Source organism: Eucyclogobius newberryi, unplaced genomic scaffold, assembly GCF_026437365.1.
Source record: "Eucyclogobius newberryi isolate DKJ021-1_F unplaced genomic scaffold, fEucNew1.0.hap1 SCAF_19, whole genome shotgun sequence".
NCBI classification, from domain to species: domain Eukaryota; kingdom Metazoa; phylum Chordata; class Actinopteri; order Gobiiformes; family Gobiidae; genus Eucyclogobius; species Eucyclogobius newberryi.
Genome location: NW_027315823.1, coordinates 13901921 through 13917923, shown reverse-complemented (window position 1 = coordinate 13917923; position 16003 = coordinate 13901921). Strand labels below are relative to the sequence as shown.

The following is a 16003-nucleotide window of genomic DNA, read 5'->3' as shown; positions in this document are numbered from 1 at the left end:
TACAGTCAAATTAAAACGTTTCAGGCCAAAGTTGAAGAATAATATTATATTAAATAAACAGTTTACATTAATTGATGTGTTTACCTTGCAGCTGATGAAGGAGCCTGTGCTGCAGGACAAGCGCAGCGAGCATGTCCGCTTCTGTCGTTACGCCGCAGAGCTGATCGAGAGAATTTCAGGAAAGCCCCTCCTCATGGGCACCGACGTGTCCCTGTCCCGCCTGCAGAGGGCCAACGTGGTGGCACAGTCCCGCATCACCTTTTCGAAGGAGGAGCTGCTCATGCTCATACGGAACCACCTGATTAGCAATGGTCTGATCGACACGGCCAACCTACTGGTGAAGGAGGCCAGCCTGAATGTAGGAGTTCTCTACCCAAGCACAACCCCCACAGTAACACCGACGTCTGCGTGCCCGGTGATGCCGCGCACTCCCAGGTTCTCCGACGGTCATCTGGGACCATCCCCTGCAGTGACCGTGGCCCTCCCAGCCCCCTCCACTCCCTGTTCCTCACGCTCCTCGATTGCGGCGCACACATTGTCGTCTCATCATCAACACCTTTCATACAGTGCGCCTCAAGCTCAGGGGTCGTCCAGGGCCGGGCGCATTTTGTTCACCCGTGAGCGACCCATGCCTCCCTGCAGTTCAGGGAAAAAACAGAAACCGCTCAAGCAAAAATCTGACCATGGAGCTTTTATACAGGTATGTAAATATATTAACCCCTCCACAGTGGTCAGATAATATATATATTTTACAAATACAATTAATAGAAATAAAGAGTAAATGATCTATAACAAGAAAACTAATTTTGCATATGTTCAAAACTTTGTTAAAGGACACTGACATTTTCCAAAGATGTGACATCATGATACAAATTTGGAGGACTTCTGTGCTATTTTTAAAGGAGAACTAAGTCAAATGTTAACCTCATTAAACATATTTGTACGTTTTGTGATGGTTAAATATGTATTTTTGGGGCGTGTCTGTTGTCGCCCCCTGCTGTCTTTAGGCGTATAACCACCCTTGCAACATTTGCCGACGTCGACCCGAAGACGACGCTTGAGAAACCCTGGCTCCTCTTTTTTTTTTTTTTTTTTTAGAGGGAAAAAAAAATACAACATTTTTTTTATTATTTTAACTTGATTCTGCTTTAAGTCCATACATCTTTCTACCGTTAAATAACTTATTAATTTCCCCATGGTAATTCTCCGTGCTTCCAGTAGATGGAGTGCTAACAATAATCCTCTTATATATAAAGTAATATATACCTTCAGTGTTTTAAGTTTTAAAACATGAGATTCATGTGTATGTTTAAAGGCCAATAACAATACAAATGGTACAGATTAATATGTGTCCTTTTTAATATGGTCTAAAAGTTTTTTGTCCACCTCTTAAAGGTGGTATGGACGATTTTTTTCAGCAATTTTTTTTATCATATTTCCTCGTGACGTGGATAAATCATTTGTCCAGCCACGTATCAATCATAAAACGCACCTACCGCTCACCTGCAGCCGCGTCAGGCTCGTCCTCACGTTTCCGCGTGCCTAAGCGCATGGATCTATCATAATATAGTTCCCTCAGTGTACGGGGCAAAATGAAGACGGAGAAAGACAGTTCGAGCTGATGCAGAAGTGGACAGAAATCTACGGGAGACGAGCGATGCGATGCGCTCCGTTGCGCTAAAAAACAAACGCACGTGTGTGTTGTATCGGTCCGCACGGGGGAGTGCGCATGCGCACTTCCGCCTGCGTTCTCAAATCGCCGAAAAATCGTCCACACCGCCTTTTAAATTTCTGTGACTGCATCAGTGTTATTATCAGTATTATTCTCTCTTGCCATCAGACTCCAGCCATGAAGAAGCAGTTTGAGCTGCACTTACCTTCCCCTCCCACGTTGGACGGTATCATTACAGAGTACCTGAGAGAACAACACGCACGCTGCCCCAACCCTGTCACCACCTGCCCCCCGTTCTCCCTGTTCACCCCTCACCGCTGCCCCGAGCCCAAGCAGCGCAGGCAGGCTTCACCCAACTTCACAGCCCGCCACGGAAGCAGGGTGTTGTATCCCAAATACGGGGGAGTGGACAGAGGCTTTCTCGATAGGCATCTCATATTTAGCAGGTAAATAAAGTATTGTTCATTTGCGCTGCACAGAATTCAGTGATTCTCCAATTTGTCACTGAAGTGATTTAACCCTTTTAAAAGTGTTGTTTTATTACATTTTGTTTGATTTTTAACTATTTCAAAGTTAGCAGCCTGCGCAAAACTCTGAGCTTGCACTATTCAAAAATCTGGCCAGGTTTCAAATCAAGCAATGACTATTTGCAATCTGTAGCAATCCAATTACTTTATGATAAATTGCCTTACATAATATAATAAGATTAGTAATTTGATTACTTTTAGGCTCGTATAATAAAATCTCACCAACACACCCAGTAATTGAAAGTGCTTTATGGAACAAAATAATCTATATTTGATCATTATTATGGATTTAGACGGCAGTTGATTGGCCAGACCAGCCTCTTGAAGTGCTACAGCGTGCCATGATGCATTCAATTTATTTTCTATGCGATTTTTCACACCGGTAAATGAGGAAATACTACTCTGTCACTCACAGAATGTCTTTTTTCCCAATCTCCACAGATTTCGTCCTATATCTGTTTTCCATGAGGGTCCTGGAGATGAAAGTGACTTCACTTGTTGTGCCTTTTCGGCCAGAGAGCGCTTCCTGATGCTGGGGACTTGCTCTGGACACCTCAAATTCTTCAACGTGTTTTCGGGAGAGGAGGCTGCCAACTACACGTGCCACACCTCCGCCATCACCCATCTTGAACCATCCAGAGTGCGTACATTTCATCGATTTGACCTGAAGTAAAACTAATGTGTCAATTTAGGTTTTGATGTGATTTGGGATTGGATTTGTCACTATGCTGTTTAAAGGAAATATATGTAACTTTCATGAGGTGGTACGCCATCCGCACTACGAAATGGTAAGTAAGAACTATCCTGTGGATGATGGAGCCAAAGGAACACTATTTCCATGGAAACAAGCAAGAAGACTTTCTCCAGATTAAGTGACCTAAGCCACAGAGTAAAGACGCCTGTTTTTCTAGATTTTTCAATGCAATCAAAAATCCTAAATGAAAAAATATGATATGAATATTTGATTTCAGTTTATTGCTCTGAAATGGATAAAGATTTATAGGCATAGATATATGCCGCCTTAGACCTCTTCAAATGAGACCTTTTTCATCAAATAGTCCTTGATTGATGATGATATGGAACTCATGCAAGAACATTTTATTAGCTTTCATTTGGTACCATTTTCAATGCTATAGCATCAACCAGTTGCTTGGTCCTCTCTATTTGTCCTGTCCACACCGCTTCTGTTTTCACTGGTAGCATACAAAGAGATTGACTATACAAATAAAATAAAAAAATCTGAATTCTTTATGGTTCACCTAATAATAAAATTGGAAATTCATAGATAATAAGTAAGAAAGAAAAATTAAGGATAGCATCATAAAGGCATTATCTGAACAGAAACATCTTCTACATCTTTGTGAATGTTCTCTTTAGGATGGGAAGTTGTTGCTAACCTCTGCGTCCTGGAGTGTTCCTCTGTCTGCCCTCTGGAGTCTGGATGGAGTCTTTTCTCTCAAGTATAACTATCAAATTCACACATACTTGTAGTTACTCATGAGACACTGTTGTTGAGACTGCTTTTTTAACTCTTTATTTTTAGAAGCTCATTTGTTGACGACCACTACGTTGAGTTCAGCAAGCTCTCTCAGGACAGGGTCATCGGCACTCACGATCAAGTCGCCAATGTAAGTTCAAATAAAAACAACTGTCCTGTGTTGCTGCTTATAAAATTATATAAGCATTGTTTTCATATTATAAATTATACAAACGCAATGCTTTTCAGTCCGTACAGATTTTACTTAAGTTTGAAACGACTCTGTGTCTATCGTTATTTGTCTTGGGAAATGAATTGTACAACTTTTTGTCTTCTCACACTACATACTTTTGCTGCACAGATCTATGACATCCAGACCGGGCAGAAGATCACGACCCTTCAGGACCCTGCACTCTCCAACAACTACAAGAGGAACTGTGCCACCTTCAACCCCTCGGACGACCTGGTGCTGAACGACGGGGTGCTGTGGGACGTCCGGGCAACGCGGGCCGTCCACAAGTTTGACAAGTTCAATACCAACATCAGCGGCGTGTTTCATCCCAGCGCCCTCGAGGTCATCATCAACACGGAGATCGTATCCTTTTAAACAGCAGCTGAAAGTCACTTCAGTCGTCTCTATGTAAAATGTTAATCTTTTATTTAATTAGGCCCGAGCGCCACAAGCTGGCGAGAGGCCTATTAATCTCGTAAGGCCGTGCGAAGCACGGCTGCGAAAGTGCGCACGTAGTGCGCACGAAATCGAGCGCGAAGCGCTCGCCCACTTCCAAACACTCACTAACGCACTCCTCCACTCATGCACGCCCCGTGCATACTAATTAGTTGTAGGAAAATGGAACATTACCGTTGTAAACGGGCGAAGCCCGTGCAAAAGTTCGCACTAAACGAGCACTTTACATTGGGATGACGACCGCTTCGCGGTCGTCATCCCCATATAAAGCACTCATTTGCGCTAAGTAGCTCACGAATACGTTCCCCATCTCTTGCATGTTCCGTGCATATAAGCATGTAATGCAAAAATTGAACATTATTACTGTATAGAGGGCCAAAAACACAAAGTGGGCGGAGCCCACTCAAAATTATCGAAAGTACCCGTCAGTGACCAGGGACCCACACCATGAGGTAGGAAAGCGCGAGCGCTTTCCGAAAATGTATAGTTTATGATATTTGAAAAATGGGAAACATTGTTTTCGCATCGGAATATTATTCTTTCTTTCTTTCTTTCTTTCTTCTTCTTCTCGGGACCAACCCCCCTATTTTTCACCCAGTGAACATTGACGAAAAGTCACAAAAATTTGCACACCTCTAAAAATCGTGCCTCTCTACATTCTGGCTATTTCCCTTTTCTAAAATAAAAAAAATTGGCGCGTCAGCGCCACCAAATGTACCAAAAATGCATTGAGAGATGGGAAATGACCCAAAAAAAATCTGATCGTAGAATCATGAAATTTGGCGCAGAGGTAGATGGTGACAAGAGAAGTAAAAAATATTATTACGGCAACGCCGTCCCCCGAACCAAATGTCGGCCATATTGCTTCAAAAATGGCTAAACATGACTTCGGAGTCTTTCCAAACGTCGTACTTTTACGAACTCCTCCCAGGGCGTTGGCCCTAAAAAGCTGAAATTTGGTGAAAATGCTACTGAGGAGTGGGACATCAAAAGTTATCCAAATTACATTGATACCTCTCACGGTCTCTGTGCGGCGAAGCCGCAAACTGTAACTAAAATTTCAGAAATCTCCCATATTTAAAATTTCTGCCGTTTGCGCAGATAAAGTCCGAATTGCGTCAAATTAGAATCAGTTGTTAAACTCTTTGCCCTAAACCTACTTGAAGTGAAATAAATTCATTTGGCGCCACAGCGCCCCCTACAGATTTTATATGGAGGTTAAATGTTTAGTTTTGCGAAATTATATGAAATTTGACACACAACTCAATTTTAGCATCCCCATCAAAAAAGTCAATGAGACCCATGTCATAATTGTTATGGCGTTGCCGTAACGATGACCGAAACCTCCCATGTTATTCCAATGGGGCCAGAACATGTTTACACTTTAGACTTTCACAAACTCCTCCCAGGGCGTCAGCCCTATTAACCTGAAATTTGGTGAGACTCATCTTCAGGACCATCAAAAGTTATCCACATTTTCATTCAAAGAGTCACGGTGTCTGTGCGGCAAAGCCGCACATTTTGCCAAGAATTCAAAATAAAATTGCTTTTTGATGGTAAAACAAAGGGGAGAACATGTGACAGCGTCACAGATTCAGCAGTAGGCGTGATAAAAGGACAATTGGGGCGCGTTAGCGCCCCCTCCTCTTGCGGCGTGGCGGCGGTGTGGCGGCGGCGTGGCGAGGGCCGATCATTGCCGCTTGCGGCTATATTTACATTTGTTATTGGACATTATCTATCAAAATATCTGCCTGTTGAGAACAAGTTATCTAGCATTTTGAATCATCCATAGGCAAGGTCACGATAACAGATTTTGAAGTGTAAAAATTTAGACTATATCATAGAAACTTCTTTGCACAATAAAAAAGGCAGGATTTTCCCTTCAAAAACAACATTCTAAGGTACAATTTTGTAAACAAAACACGGGCTACATTATGAAACACTATAATAAAAGTCATACACGTTATTTGTTCAACTGTTTACAGCTCAAATCTTACAGTCACAAATCACAAAGTCCCCCAATAAGTACCCACGATAAATATTCACCCCCAAAAGTCAATATAGTGATCATTGTGACGGCAAACAGTAAAAAGTCTAAGATTATCCTTTTGCTTTTTAGCCTTTTACTCAGAAATGTTGTTCAGTTTTCTTTGAGTAGTTATCATTTCTATGTTCAAAAGTATTGCCCTTAACCAGCGCTGTAGTGGGACTTGAGGACTTTCCATTTGCTGCGCACGGTCCCAGCCTTAGACCAGTGTCGTCTCGTCTTCAACAGCAACGCCACAGTAATATACGGAGGTGGGTTTGATCCACGCTAAACCACGATGCACCTTTTGTTAAAAAAACGAAGAAACGGCAGTGCTTGCAACTCTCTAAAATTTTGGATTTACTGTATTTCCGGACTACGCCGAGTATAAGGAGTATAACCAAAAAATGCATAATAGAGAAGAAAAAAACTATAACCTGGGGTGGGTGCTTGACGGCGAGCGTCTGGTCTTTCCCCACGGGGCCCGGCCGGGCACAGCCCGAACGAGCGGCGTGGGGTCGTCCTCCCATGGGCCCACCACCTGCAGGAGGGTCTGCAAGGGGCCGTTACAGAGTGATCTGGGCGGCAGTCAACGTCAGGGACCTCGACGACCAGATCTCCGGACACAAACTAACTCTGGGGACATGGAATGTCACCTCGCTGGGAGGGAATAGATATAGTTGGCCCTAACTCCACTCACAGTTTGGGCTCTGGAATCCATCTCCTCGAGAGGGGCTGGAGGCTCAACTTCTCTGGTGTTGCCTGCGGGGAGAGGCGGCGGGCTGGTGTGGGCTTGCTTATAGCCCCACAGCTCAGCCACGTGTTGTAGTTCACCCCAGTGAACGAGAGGGTCGCGTCCCTACACCTTCGGGTTGGGGACAGGTCTCTCACTGTTATGTCGACCTATGGGCCGAACAGCTGTGCAGAGTACCCGGCCTTCTTGGAGTCCTTGGGAGCGGTACTGGACAGTGCACTGACCAGGGACTCCGTTGTTCTACTGGGGGACTTCAACGCCCACGTGGGCCCACGACAGTGACACCTGGAGAGGGGTGATCGGGAAGAACGGCTTCCCCGATCTGAACCAGAGCGGTGTTCAGTTATTGAACTTCTGTGCTAGCCACGGATTGTCCATAACGAACACCATGTTCAAGCACAAGGGTGTTCATCAGGGCACATGGCACCAGGACACCCTAGGCCGGAGCTCAATGTTTGACTTGTCGTGTCTTGGACTCTCGGGTGAAGAGAGGGGCAGAGCTCTCACCACCTGGTGGTGAGTTGGATCCGCTGGCGGAGGAGGAAGCCGGACAGACTTGGCAGACCCAAGCGCATTGTGAGGGTCTTGCGGAGCCCTCTGTAGGTAGGGTCTTCAACTCACACCTCCGGGAGAGCTTCTCCCAGATCCCTGGGGAGGCTGGGGACATTGAGTCCGAGTGGACCATGTTCTCCACCTCCATTGCCAATGCGGCTGCTCAGAGCTGTGGTCGCACGGTCTCTGGTACCTGTCGCGGCGGCAACCCCCAAACCCGGTGGTGGACACTGGAAGTAAGGGATGTCGTCAGGCTGAAGAAGGAGGCCTATCGGGCCACTCTGGCTTGTGGGTCTCCTGAGGTCATCGACCGGTATCGGCAGGCCAGCTTGTGCTGTCGCAGAGTCATACACCCGGGGCTGGGAGGAGTTCGGGGAGGACTATCGGTCAGCCCCAAAGAAATTCTGGCAAATTGTCCGGCGCCTTAGGAAGGGGAAGCAGTACTTCATTCACCAACACCGTTTACGGTGCGGATGGAGACCTGCTGAATTCGACTTGGGATGTCGTTGGACTGTGGAAGGAATACTTTGAGGACTTTCTCAATCCCACCGCCACGTCTTCCGAAGAGGAAGCAGAAACTGGGAACTCGGAGGCTGACTCGTCGATCACCCAAGCTGAAGTTACTGAGATTGTTGGCAAACTCCTCAGTGGCAGGGCTCCGGGGAGTACCTAAAGTCTCTGGATGTTGTAGGACTGTCTTGGCTGACACGTCTCTGCAGCATCGCATGGCTGCAGTGATGCAGTTGCTGCATCGGACCGTTGTGGTAAAGAAGGAGCTGAGTCGAAAGGCAAAGCTCTTGATTTACCGGTCGGTCTACGTTCCTACCCTCACCCATGGTCATGAGCTTTGGGTAATGACTGGACAAGATCGCCGATACAAGCGGTTGAAATGAGTTTCCTCCACCGGGTGGCTGGGCGCTCCCTTAGAGATAGGGTGAGGAGCTCAGCCACGCGGATGGAGCTCGGAGTAGAACCGCTGCTCCTCCACGTCAAGAGGAGCCAGCTCAGGTGGCTCGGACATCCGGATGTCTCCTGGGCGCCTCCTTGGAGAGGTGTTTCAGGCATTCCCACCGGGGAACACCCAGGACACGTTGGAGGAACTATGTCTCTCAGCTAGCCTGGGAACGCCTCGGGATCCCCCCGGAGGAGTTGGATGAAGTTTCTGGGGAGGGGAGGTCTGGGAGTCCCTGCTTATACTGCTGCCCCCGCGACCCGGCCCCTGATAAGTGGAAAAAGATGGATGGGAAAAAATATATAAATCTCACAGGAGTATAAGTCGCATTTTTTGGGGATATTTATTTGATTAAATCCAAGACCAAGAACAGACATTTAATATTGAAATGAAACTCATAAATAAAAGATTGGAGAACATGGTGAATAGGTGTACGTATGCTAATGTAACACCTTCAGCTACATGACACACAGACGACAAACTGTCGTAAGTGTCTGGTATGTGTCTGGTGCGACTTATAGTCCGGAAAATACGGTAAACGGAAGAGAATTGCAAGCACTGCCGTTTCTTCCCCTGTAGCCATGCTCCAGGCCGACGACGATGACGACTCCGTAGACCAGCAGATGAAAAGTCCCTTCGGCTCCTCGTTCAGGACGTTTGACGCTACAAACTACAAACCTATTGGTAAGATCCACTCTCGCTTCTCTGCGTGTTATTGAAATCAATTGTTGTTGTTTTTTTTTTATTTCGTTTTCATCATGTTTGCGCAGCCACTGTCGATGTGAAGAGGAACATTTTTGACCTGTGCACCGACAGTAAAGACTGCTATTTGGCTGTTATCGAGGTACAAAAGGACGTCACCTTCTTCAATCTACATTCCTTGCTTTCGCCGTCTCTCTCGTCTCGGATCTTCTTTGTAACACGCCAATATGTTTGTCCTGTAAAATCCACAGAATCAGGACGGAATGAGTCTGGACACAGTTTGTAGATTGTATGAAGTCGGGCGACAGAAACTGGCTGAAGAGGGCGATGATGAGGTACAAGAGTAAAGCCAAATGCAGTGTTTTATCAGTATATTCTGTACGTGTCAGCAGAGTTTGTTGGTCATTGTATCCTTAGATAAGCTGTATTACGAGTAACATTTGCCCTAAAGGGCTTCTGTTTGACTTTTATTTATTCTAAAAAAACATTAAAAATGTTTTACTCCAGACAGCGATTTGAGGATACACTTTTTAAATTTCTTAAGAAAAGATACAAACAAATATAATTAATCAAAAAATAATGACCATAGCTGAAATCAAAGAGAAAGAAACACGAATGTTGAATTAATTTAATATTTTTGTCAAGAATTTTGGAAGAGTTACCAAAACCTTTACTAAAGAGTATTGTTACTTCAAACAAAACATTACTCAAGTAGAAGTAAAAGTATGGTGTCAGAAAATAAGTCTAAAAAGTACATATAAGTTAAAAAAAAATTATCGAATCAGAGGTATTGCTTTATGAGAGCCAACAAAATTAGGCGTTAATTGTTTCAAAAACGCATTGTTCCTTCAGGAGGAGGAGGAGCAGGACGCAGACTCCTCCTCAGAATCTGACGACGACGACGATGACGACGACATGGACATGGACACGGACCCTCTGATCGCAGAACTGGCTGGAGACGACAACCCAGAGAACGACGAGCAGCCGGGGACTCCCACCGAGAACGAGGTCTGTCTCCGTCCAATCACACGTCATATGAACAAGTGGGAAACCACAGTGATCTGAGGTCGAACGGGGCGATGTTGATCGTTTGTGCTTGTGCGTCCGTCCCCGCTCATGTGTTATTACAAAATCAATGGTTAACTGCTATGCAACATAATTTAATTCAATTCAATTCATTTTTGTAACGCCCAAAATCACAACAACAGTTGCCTCTGAGGGCCACAGTAAAAAATAAATCAAGCAATGTCTGTGGTGGCGAGGGACGATGTTCCAGAGTCCTCTGTCCTTAGACCCTCCTTCTAAAGCTACGTACAGACCGCCGCGGCCTAATCGCGCCCGACGCAGAATTTGAGCGCGTGTACATTTGAAACGTTTACGCACCGGACGCGCGCTATCGACGCCCCGGCCACTGTACACAGTGCGGCGCTTGAGCTGTCTGCGCACATGCGCAGTAGAGGTGTTGTCGCATGAGCAGTGGAGTTGTTTGTTCATTGTGTAAAATGGCGGATATTGAGAGCGTTTTTGGTTTTCAAAACTCTCACACGGAGGCGCCGGGCTTGTTTCTGTCTCTGTATTCCACCGTGAATACATGGTACAACTCCTTTCTCCCACAAACAGCCACAATCAATCATTCGTCTGCCATTGTTGACGAGCAAGGAAAAAGTGGCGCTTCTTGGGGAATTCCACGGGGAATACCGGAAATGCGAGGGGCAATACGTACGAACGTACGTCACTGGAGCGTTCACTCTGATTGGCTGCTGCGGCGGCTGCTACGCTTCAGCTGCCAGAGACCTCAACATATCTGAACGCGTTGCGTAAGCCGTTTTCGTCGCCTCGGCCGGCTCATACGCACGCTCAAAGCGTCGAGCGTAAAAAAACGCACCAATCGCGGATAACGCACTACGTGCTCGTCGCGCGTTTACCATAGACTTTGAATGTAAACTGGACGCTTCGGCCGCGGCGGTGTGGAACGGCCATAATAATACAGCATTTATTTTAAACCGCAGAGGTGGGTAGAGTAGACAACAGTGGTATTCAATGAAGAGGAGTTACTTCAAAATAATATTACTCAAGTAAAAGTGCAAAGAAATAGTCCAGGAAGTTATGGGGAAATTATTACTCAAGTAAGATTAATTGTAACTGTCTGATTTATCATTTGAAGTGTATGTAATCTGAAGGACAAAACTTGAAAGAATGCACTAAATCTGGTATTTTCAAAGGACCGACACTAAAATCACATTGATATATCATATCATACTACACACGTGTGCATTTTCTGGACGTTGATAAAGTCGAACATCCATGTGTCGTCAGTGTTGTAAAACTGCAGTTCAATTAATCAGAAGCCACAGTTCAGTTTGGATTATTCGCTGAGTTGGCCACAAATAAGAACGTTACTTAACCAGTAAGTGTTAAGTGTTGTTCACCTGGACAAGCCACGTATTTATTTAGAACAGTTACCATGTTACGGCTTTTCTTTATTATAATCTTCTACATTGCTATGGTATAAGCTCTGCACTGTTTGAAAACATTCCAGTGAAATGCATTGTGGGGAATATGCTTGCATGAAGTCCACGTCGCTCCACACTCGCTGGAAGTGCAGATCAAAGCATTGTAAAGAACTGGGAAAGCCTGCACACTTCAGGTCCACATGTGGAGTCAAGGGGCGGGGCCTTACTCACAGTGGGAGCTTTACTGAAGTAAGAGTACTTTACACTGTGCAGTTAGTAAATGTACTTGAGTAAACATTTAATCTTCAGTAATTCAAACAAATGTGTTATTCCTACAATACAGGGGTGTTTTTTTTTTTTTTAATGGATTCATATGTACTAGTTATTAGTCAGGCCAGTTAGATCGCCGGGATTGGCGTCACCGGGGCCCCATCCTGGAGCCAGGCCTGGGGTGGGTGCGAGCGCGAGTGCCTGGTGGCCGGGTCTTTCCACACAGGGTCCGGCCGGACACAGCCCGAAAGAGCGACGTGGAGAGATCTGGGCGGCAGTCGACGGAAGGGGCCTCGACGACCAGATCTCCGGAGACTAACTCTGGGGACATGGAACCTGGGCGCCTCCCTGGGGAGGTGTTCCGGGCATGTCCCACCGAGAAGAGGCCCCGGGAAAGACCCAGGACACGCTGGAGGGACTATGTCTCTCGGCTGGACTGGGAACGCCTCGGGATCCCCTCGGAGGAGTTGGAGGAAGTGTCTGGGGAGCAGGAAGTCCGGGAGTCCCTGCTTAGACTGCTGCCCCCGCGACCCGGCCCCAGATAAGCGGAAGAAAATGGATGGATGGTTGGATTAGTCCATATTCCAGCATTGGAAGCATGGTGCGCAATATCAATATGAATTCTGATATGAAATGTTGATATCACAGACCTGTTGGCTGTTGCTGCCACAACATAGTGAGTTTTCTATTTATTATAGTTTAAGCAGCTTAAGCTTAGCGTTAAAGGATAGATTTTCGTGTAGTAAATGGAATCGGGGCTCTGACCGGTGTCAAACGTCGACCTGTAGCTTCTGATCTGTCCAGGTTTTCCTCACAGAGCTTTGTTTTCTTGTTGTTAGCGCCACATTTAGCGCAGCTCTATTGTCCACAAAACAGTCTCTCCTCTTCCCAAAACCACACGTCCTTTACCTGCTCACACCGCTCCGCTCAAATCAAGTCTGTACAGTTTAGTGTGCGAGGCAGACGCAGGAGAGGTGGGACAAAGCCCGAGAAGCAGCACAGGGAGGCACAACTGCTGAAAAAGCTTATAGGACTTGTAGTTCTAGTGATAAAAACGCTGTATATCTATCGGACATTAATAATATGAATTAGCAATGTTTAGCGCTGGATAAAACGGGACAGCATCTCTGACACTCGTGTTATAGTAGTTGTAATAATGTGTGTGTTCTGATTTGTAATGGGGTTGCTTTGCAGATTGCTCGTCTCCTTGGTTATGACGTCGACGAGGGGGAGGGCGGCGACAGGGAAAATGAGGAAGATGAGGAAGATAACAGTGATGACTCCATCGAAATCTCAGACTACGACCCTGATCAGAGCACGTCTGAAGAGGACGACATTTATAACTGTGAGTATTAGCTTTGCCTGTGTGGATGTATCTGCTGGTGGCTTATCAAACAGACCCAGGGCAGCTGTGGCTACAGAATGATTTTACCACCACTGAGCCTTAACTATGCATCATAATTGTAAAGTGCCTTCAAAACGACCTGCTTTTCTTTTACAATGGCTTTCTATAAATATCGCACATATTTTGTTGTGTTCCAGGGCTATAGTGAAGGAATAAAGACGTACAATCTCCTCCACGTTTAAACAGACTGAAGACTCATCATCATCTTTGAGCCTAAAGACTTTATTTACATGCCTAATCTGTTGTCTTTTCTGTGGACAAAATTTAAATAAATACAAATTGCCACTAGATGGTACCACAATGAACTGCTTTTTTTTCTATTTAAGGCCGCCATTATTGTATTACTTGGTTTACGGATCTGCCGCACTTAGATAATTGATTTCTAATTTATAAATAAAATATTTTTTTATCTTAATTTTTTTTTTTAAACAAAGTACCGCCTACAACGCAAAATCGCATTAAATGAAATATAAAAAGCGGTATTAAGTCAAAAGGTAAAAGAGCGTGAAGCAATTTTTTGCCAAAATCCTGCGGGATGGGTATTTAAGATGGCGTCACCACAGTGGCCAGCGTGGTTACGCATAACTACAGTATCTGGAGGCCATATCGTCAAAAAATATGCAAGTGGTGATCGGGATGGTACAGTTGGAGATATACTAAACAGACACCTGCCAGACAAAATGTGAGCGCAATGTCATGGAAACCAGCTGCAGCAGCACTGATGACAGCCTCTGGACTCCTCTGAAGTGGATGCTGTTGAAATGTCAACTCTGCTGTTCGTACTCAGACTTCGGTGCCAAATTCATCAAATGTTATCTAGAAACGCCACATGCAGATGGTGAAGCCCAAACCTCATCCAGTGCAGATTCAGTGTTTGCCAAGAAAGCGGAGTGTCCAGGAGCAGAGGGCTTTGTCTTGGTTACAGGAATAATTCCACTATGTTTGTGACTGTCCACTGTTTCCTGAAGAATCAGAATTTCACTGCACTCTGGTGGTCAGGGAGAGTCTGAACTGTCAATCCCCAATGGAGATAACATTCTATGCTGGTAAATTCTCGGCCCAGGGACTTTGTTATCATGCTCGGTACCGGTATAATATTGTCCATTTCTTGCAGGAGTCACGCAGCAGTTTGATCCTGTCTGTTATCATTGTGGCGGTGGCAGTGACAAACTAGTTGATAACCAAGAACTCTCAGATCTGAGTGAACAGTAAGGTACAGTTCGCCCAAAACTGCTTGTTAGGAACAGAAATCGAGTCGGCCAAAAATGAGAAGAGGAAAAATTTAATTGAGACTGATGTCAAACTTGTGAAAACATGTTTTGAATAAAAGCTATTTTGTTGAGGAAACAAATTATTTATTTTGAAAATTAAAAAATAATTTATACTTTGGTTGTTTAACAGTTCAGTTTAATATCATCTTTTAAACAATGATAAGAAATTATAATGTTTACATTTATATTTTTCCTGCCTGTCGCCATATTTCCTTGAATTATTATAATATTTTATGAAGAAAGAAATTATTTTTGTATTTATATTTCGTTCACCTGTTCAATATATTTCATTTAAAAATCTGTAAACCAAGTACTCAAATAACGGCGGCCTAACCAGGCAAGTTGTGAATACATGTGTAATATTGCTTTGTTTTTTCATAAGAGAAGTTTTCGGTTATAAATAAAAATCTGTATTTAAAATAGTCCTGGGGAATGTGTAAATATTTCAAATGTTTTACTTTCCTGTACAAGGTTTTGTAAGTTTTTATAGTTTTATCAGAGTAATTAATCATCACCTAGGTCAGATCTCAATAGCCATATTGTACGTTGTAGATTGTGGAATGTTGCTTGAATTGAGCTTTCCCCAAAGCGAAACAGAATTTGAATGAGATGATCATAGTATTTATGATGTTCTCTTTTGTCCACAGTGAACTATAAGGCCTTTTTGTGCGTTACATTTGGAATATTGTGGATGGTTATGTTTGAGATGCCCTTCTTGGGGCATTTTCCTTGACTTGGCTTTGAACCAGGTTCCGTCTGCTGTCACACTTTGTAACTGAATTGTGCAAAAGAAAAAAGGGCACAACTGACATGAAAGATGGTGCAGAATTGGTCCCATGAAGTGTGGCTAGTCTTGGTTATCTACTCTGTTCGACAGCCAGTCATTTGCCATTCATTAAATTACATGTGGTTGTGTTATATTTTCTGCACTGTTGGCATTGTTTCCTGTTTCCAGATGTTTAAATAAAAATTAATTCGAAATGTTGACTGCAGATGTCATGTTGACATTTTTATTATAACCTATGTTGAAAGTTCCCATGCTTTTAAGAATGGGAGTGTCTACAGAGACGTGGCGCGCGGCCGAAACTGCTAGGCTATTTCGTGCTGCGGCTCATGAAACTGCTGGGCTATTTGACCGCGGCCGGGTGAAGGTTAGGGTTAGGGTTGGGGTTAGCCATGAGGCTATATGGCCGTGCCGCGGCTCCTGAAACTGAATAGATTATTGTATAGGTTCTGGAAATTTCCAAAGAACAG

The 16003-nt window shown here is 44.5% G+C and overlaps 2 protein-coding genes across 3 annotated transcripts in view; one reads left to right on the top strand and one right to left on the bottom strand.

Annotated features, from left to right (window-relative positions):
- The window catches only part of LOC140365393 (DDB1- and CUL4-associated factor 1-like), a 28256-nt gene extending 14428 nt beyond the window's left edge, over positions 1 to 13828 (top strand). Inside the window, exons 17-29 of one of the 2 annotated variants that reach the window (XM_072451792.1) lie at positions 92 to 700; positions 1841 to 2118; positions 2641 to 2839; positions 3577 to 3659; positions 3743 to 3827; positions 4038 to 4271; positions 6569 to 6662; positions 9228 to 9332; positions 9419 to 9492; positions 9602 to 9685; positions 10203 to 10358; positions 13268 to 13418; positions 13616 to 13828. In XM_072451792.1, the coding sequence (XP_072307893.1) occupies positions 92 to 700; positions 1841 to 2118; positions 2641 to 2839; positions 3577 to 3659; positions 3743 to 3827; positions 4038 to 4271; positions 6569 to 6662; positions 9228 to 9332; positions 9419 to 9492; positions 9602 to 9685; positions 10203 to 10358; positions 13268 to 13418; positions 13616 to 13623 (2160 nt within the window). In that variant the 3' untranslated portion in view covers positions 13624 to 13828. Of the gene's footprint in view, positions 1 to 91; positions 701 to 1840; positions 2119 to 2640; positions 2840 to 3576; positions 3660 to 3742; positions 3828 to 4037; positions 4272 to 6568; positions 6663 to 9227; positions 9333 to 9418; positions 9493 to 9601; positions 9686 to 10202; positions 10359 to 13267; positions 13504 to 13615 lie in introns of those variants that run through there. The other variant, XM_072451793.1, reaches the window with a different exon arrangement.
- Positions 1 to 16003, bottom strand: part of manbal (mannosidase beta like) — a 401671-nt gene that overhangs the window by 210029 nt on the left and 175639 nt on the right. The gene's annotated exons all lie outside the window — the stretch shown is intronic.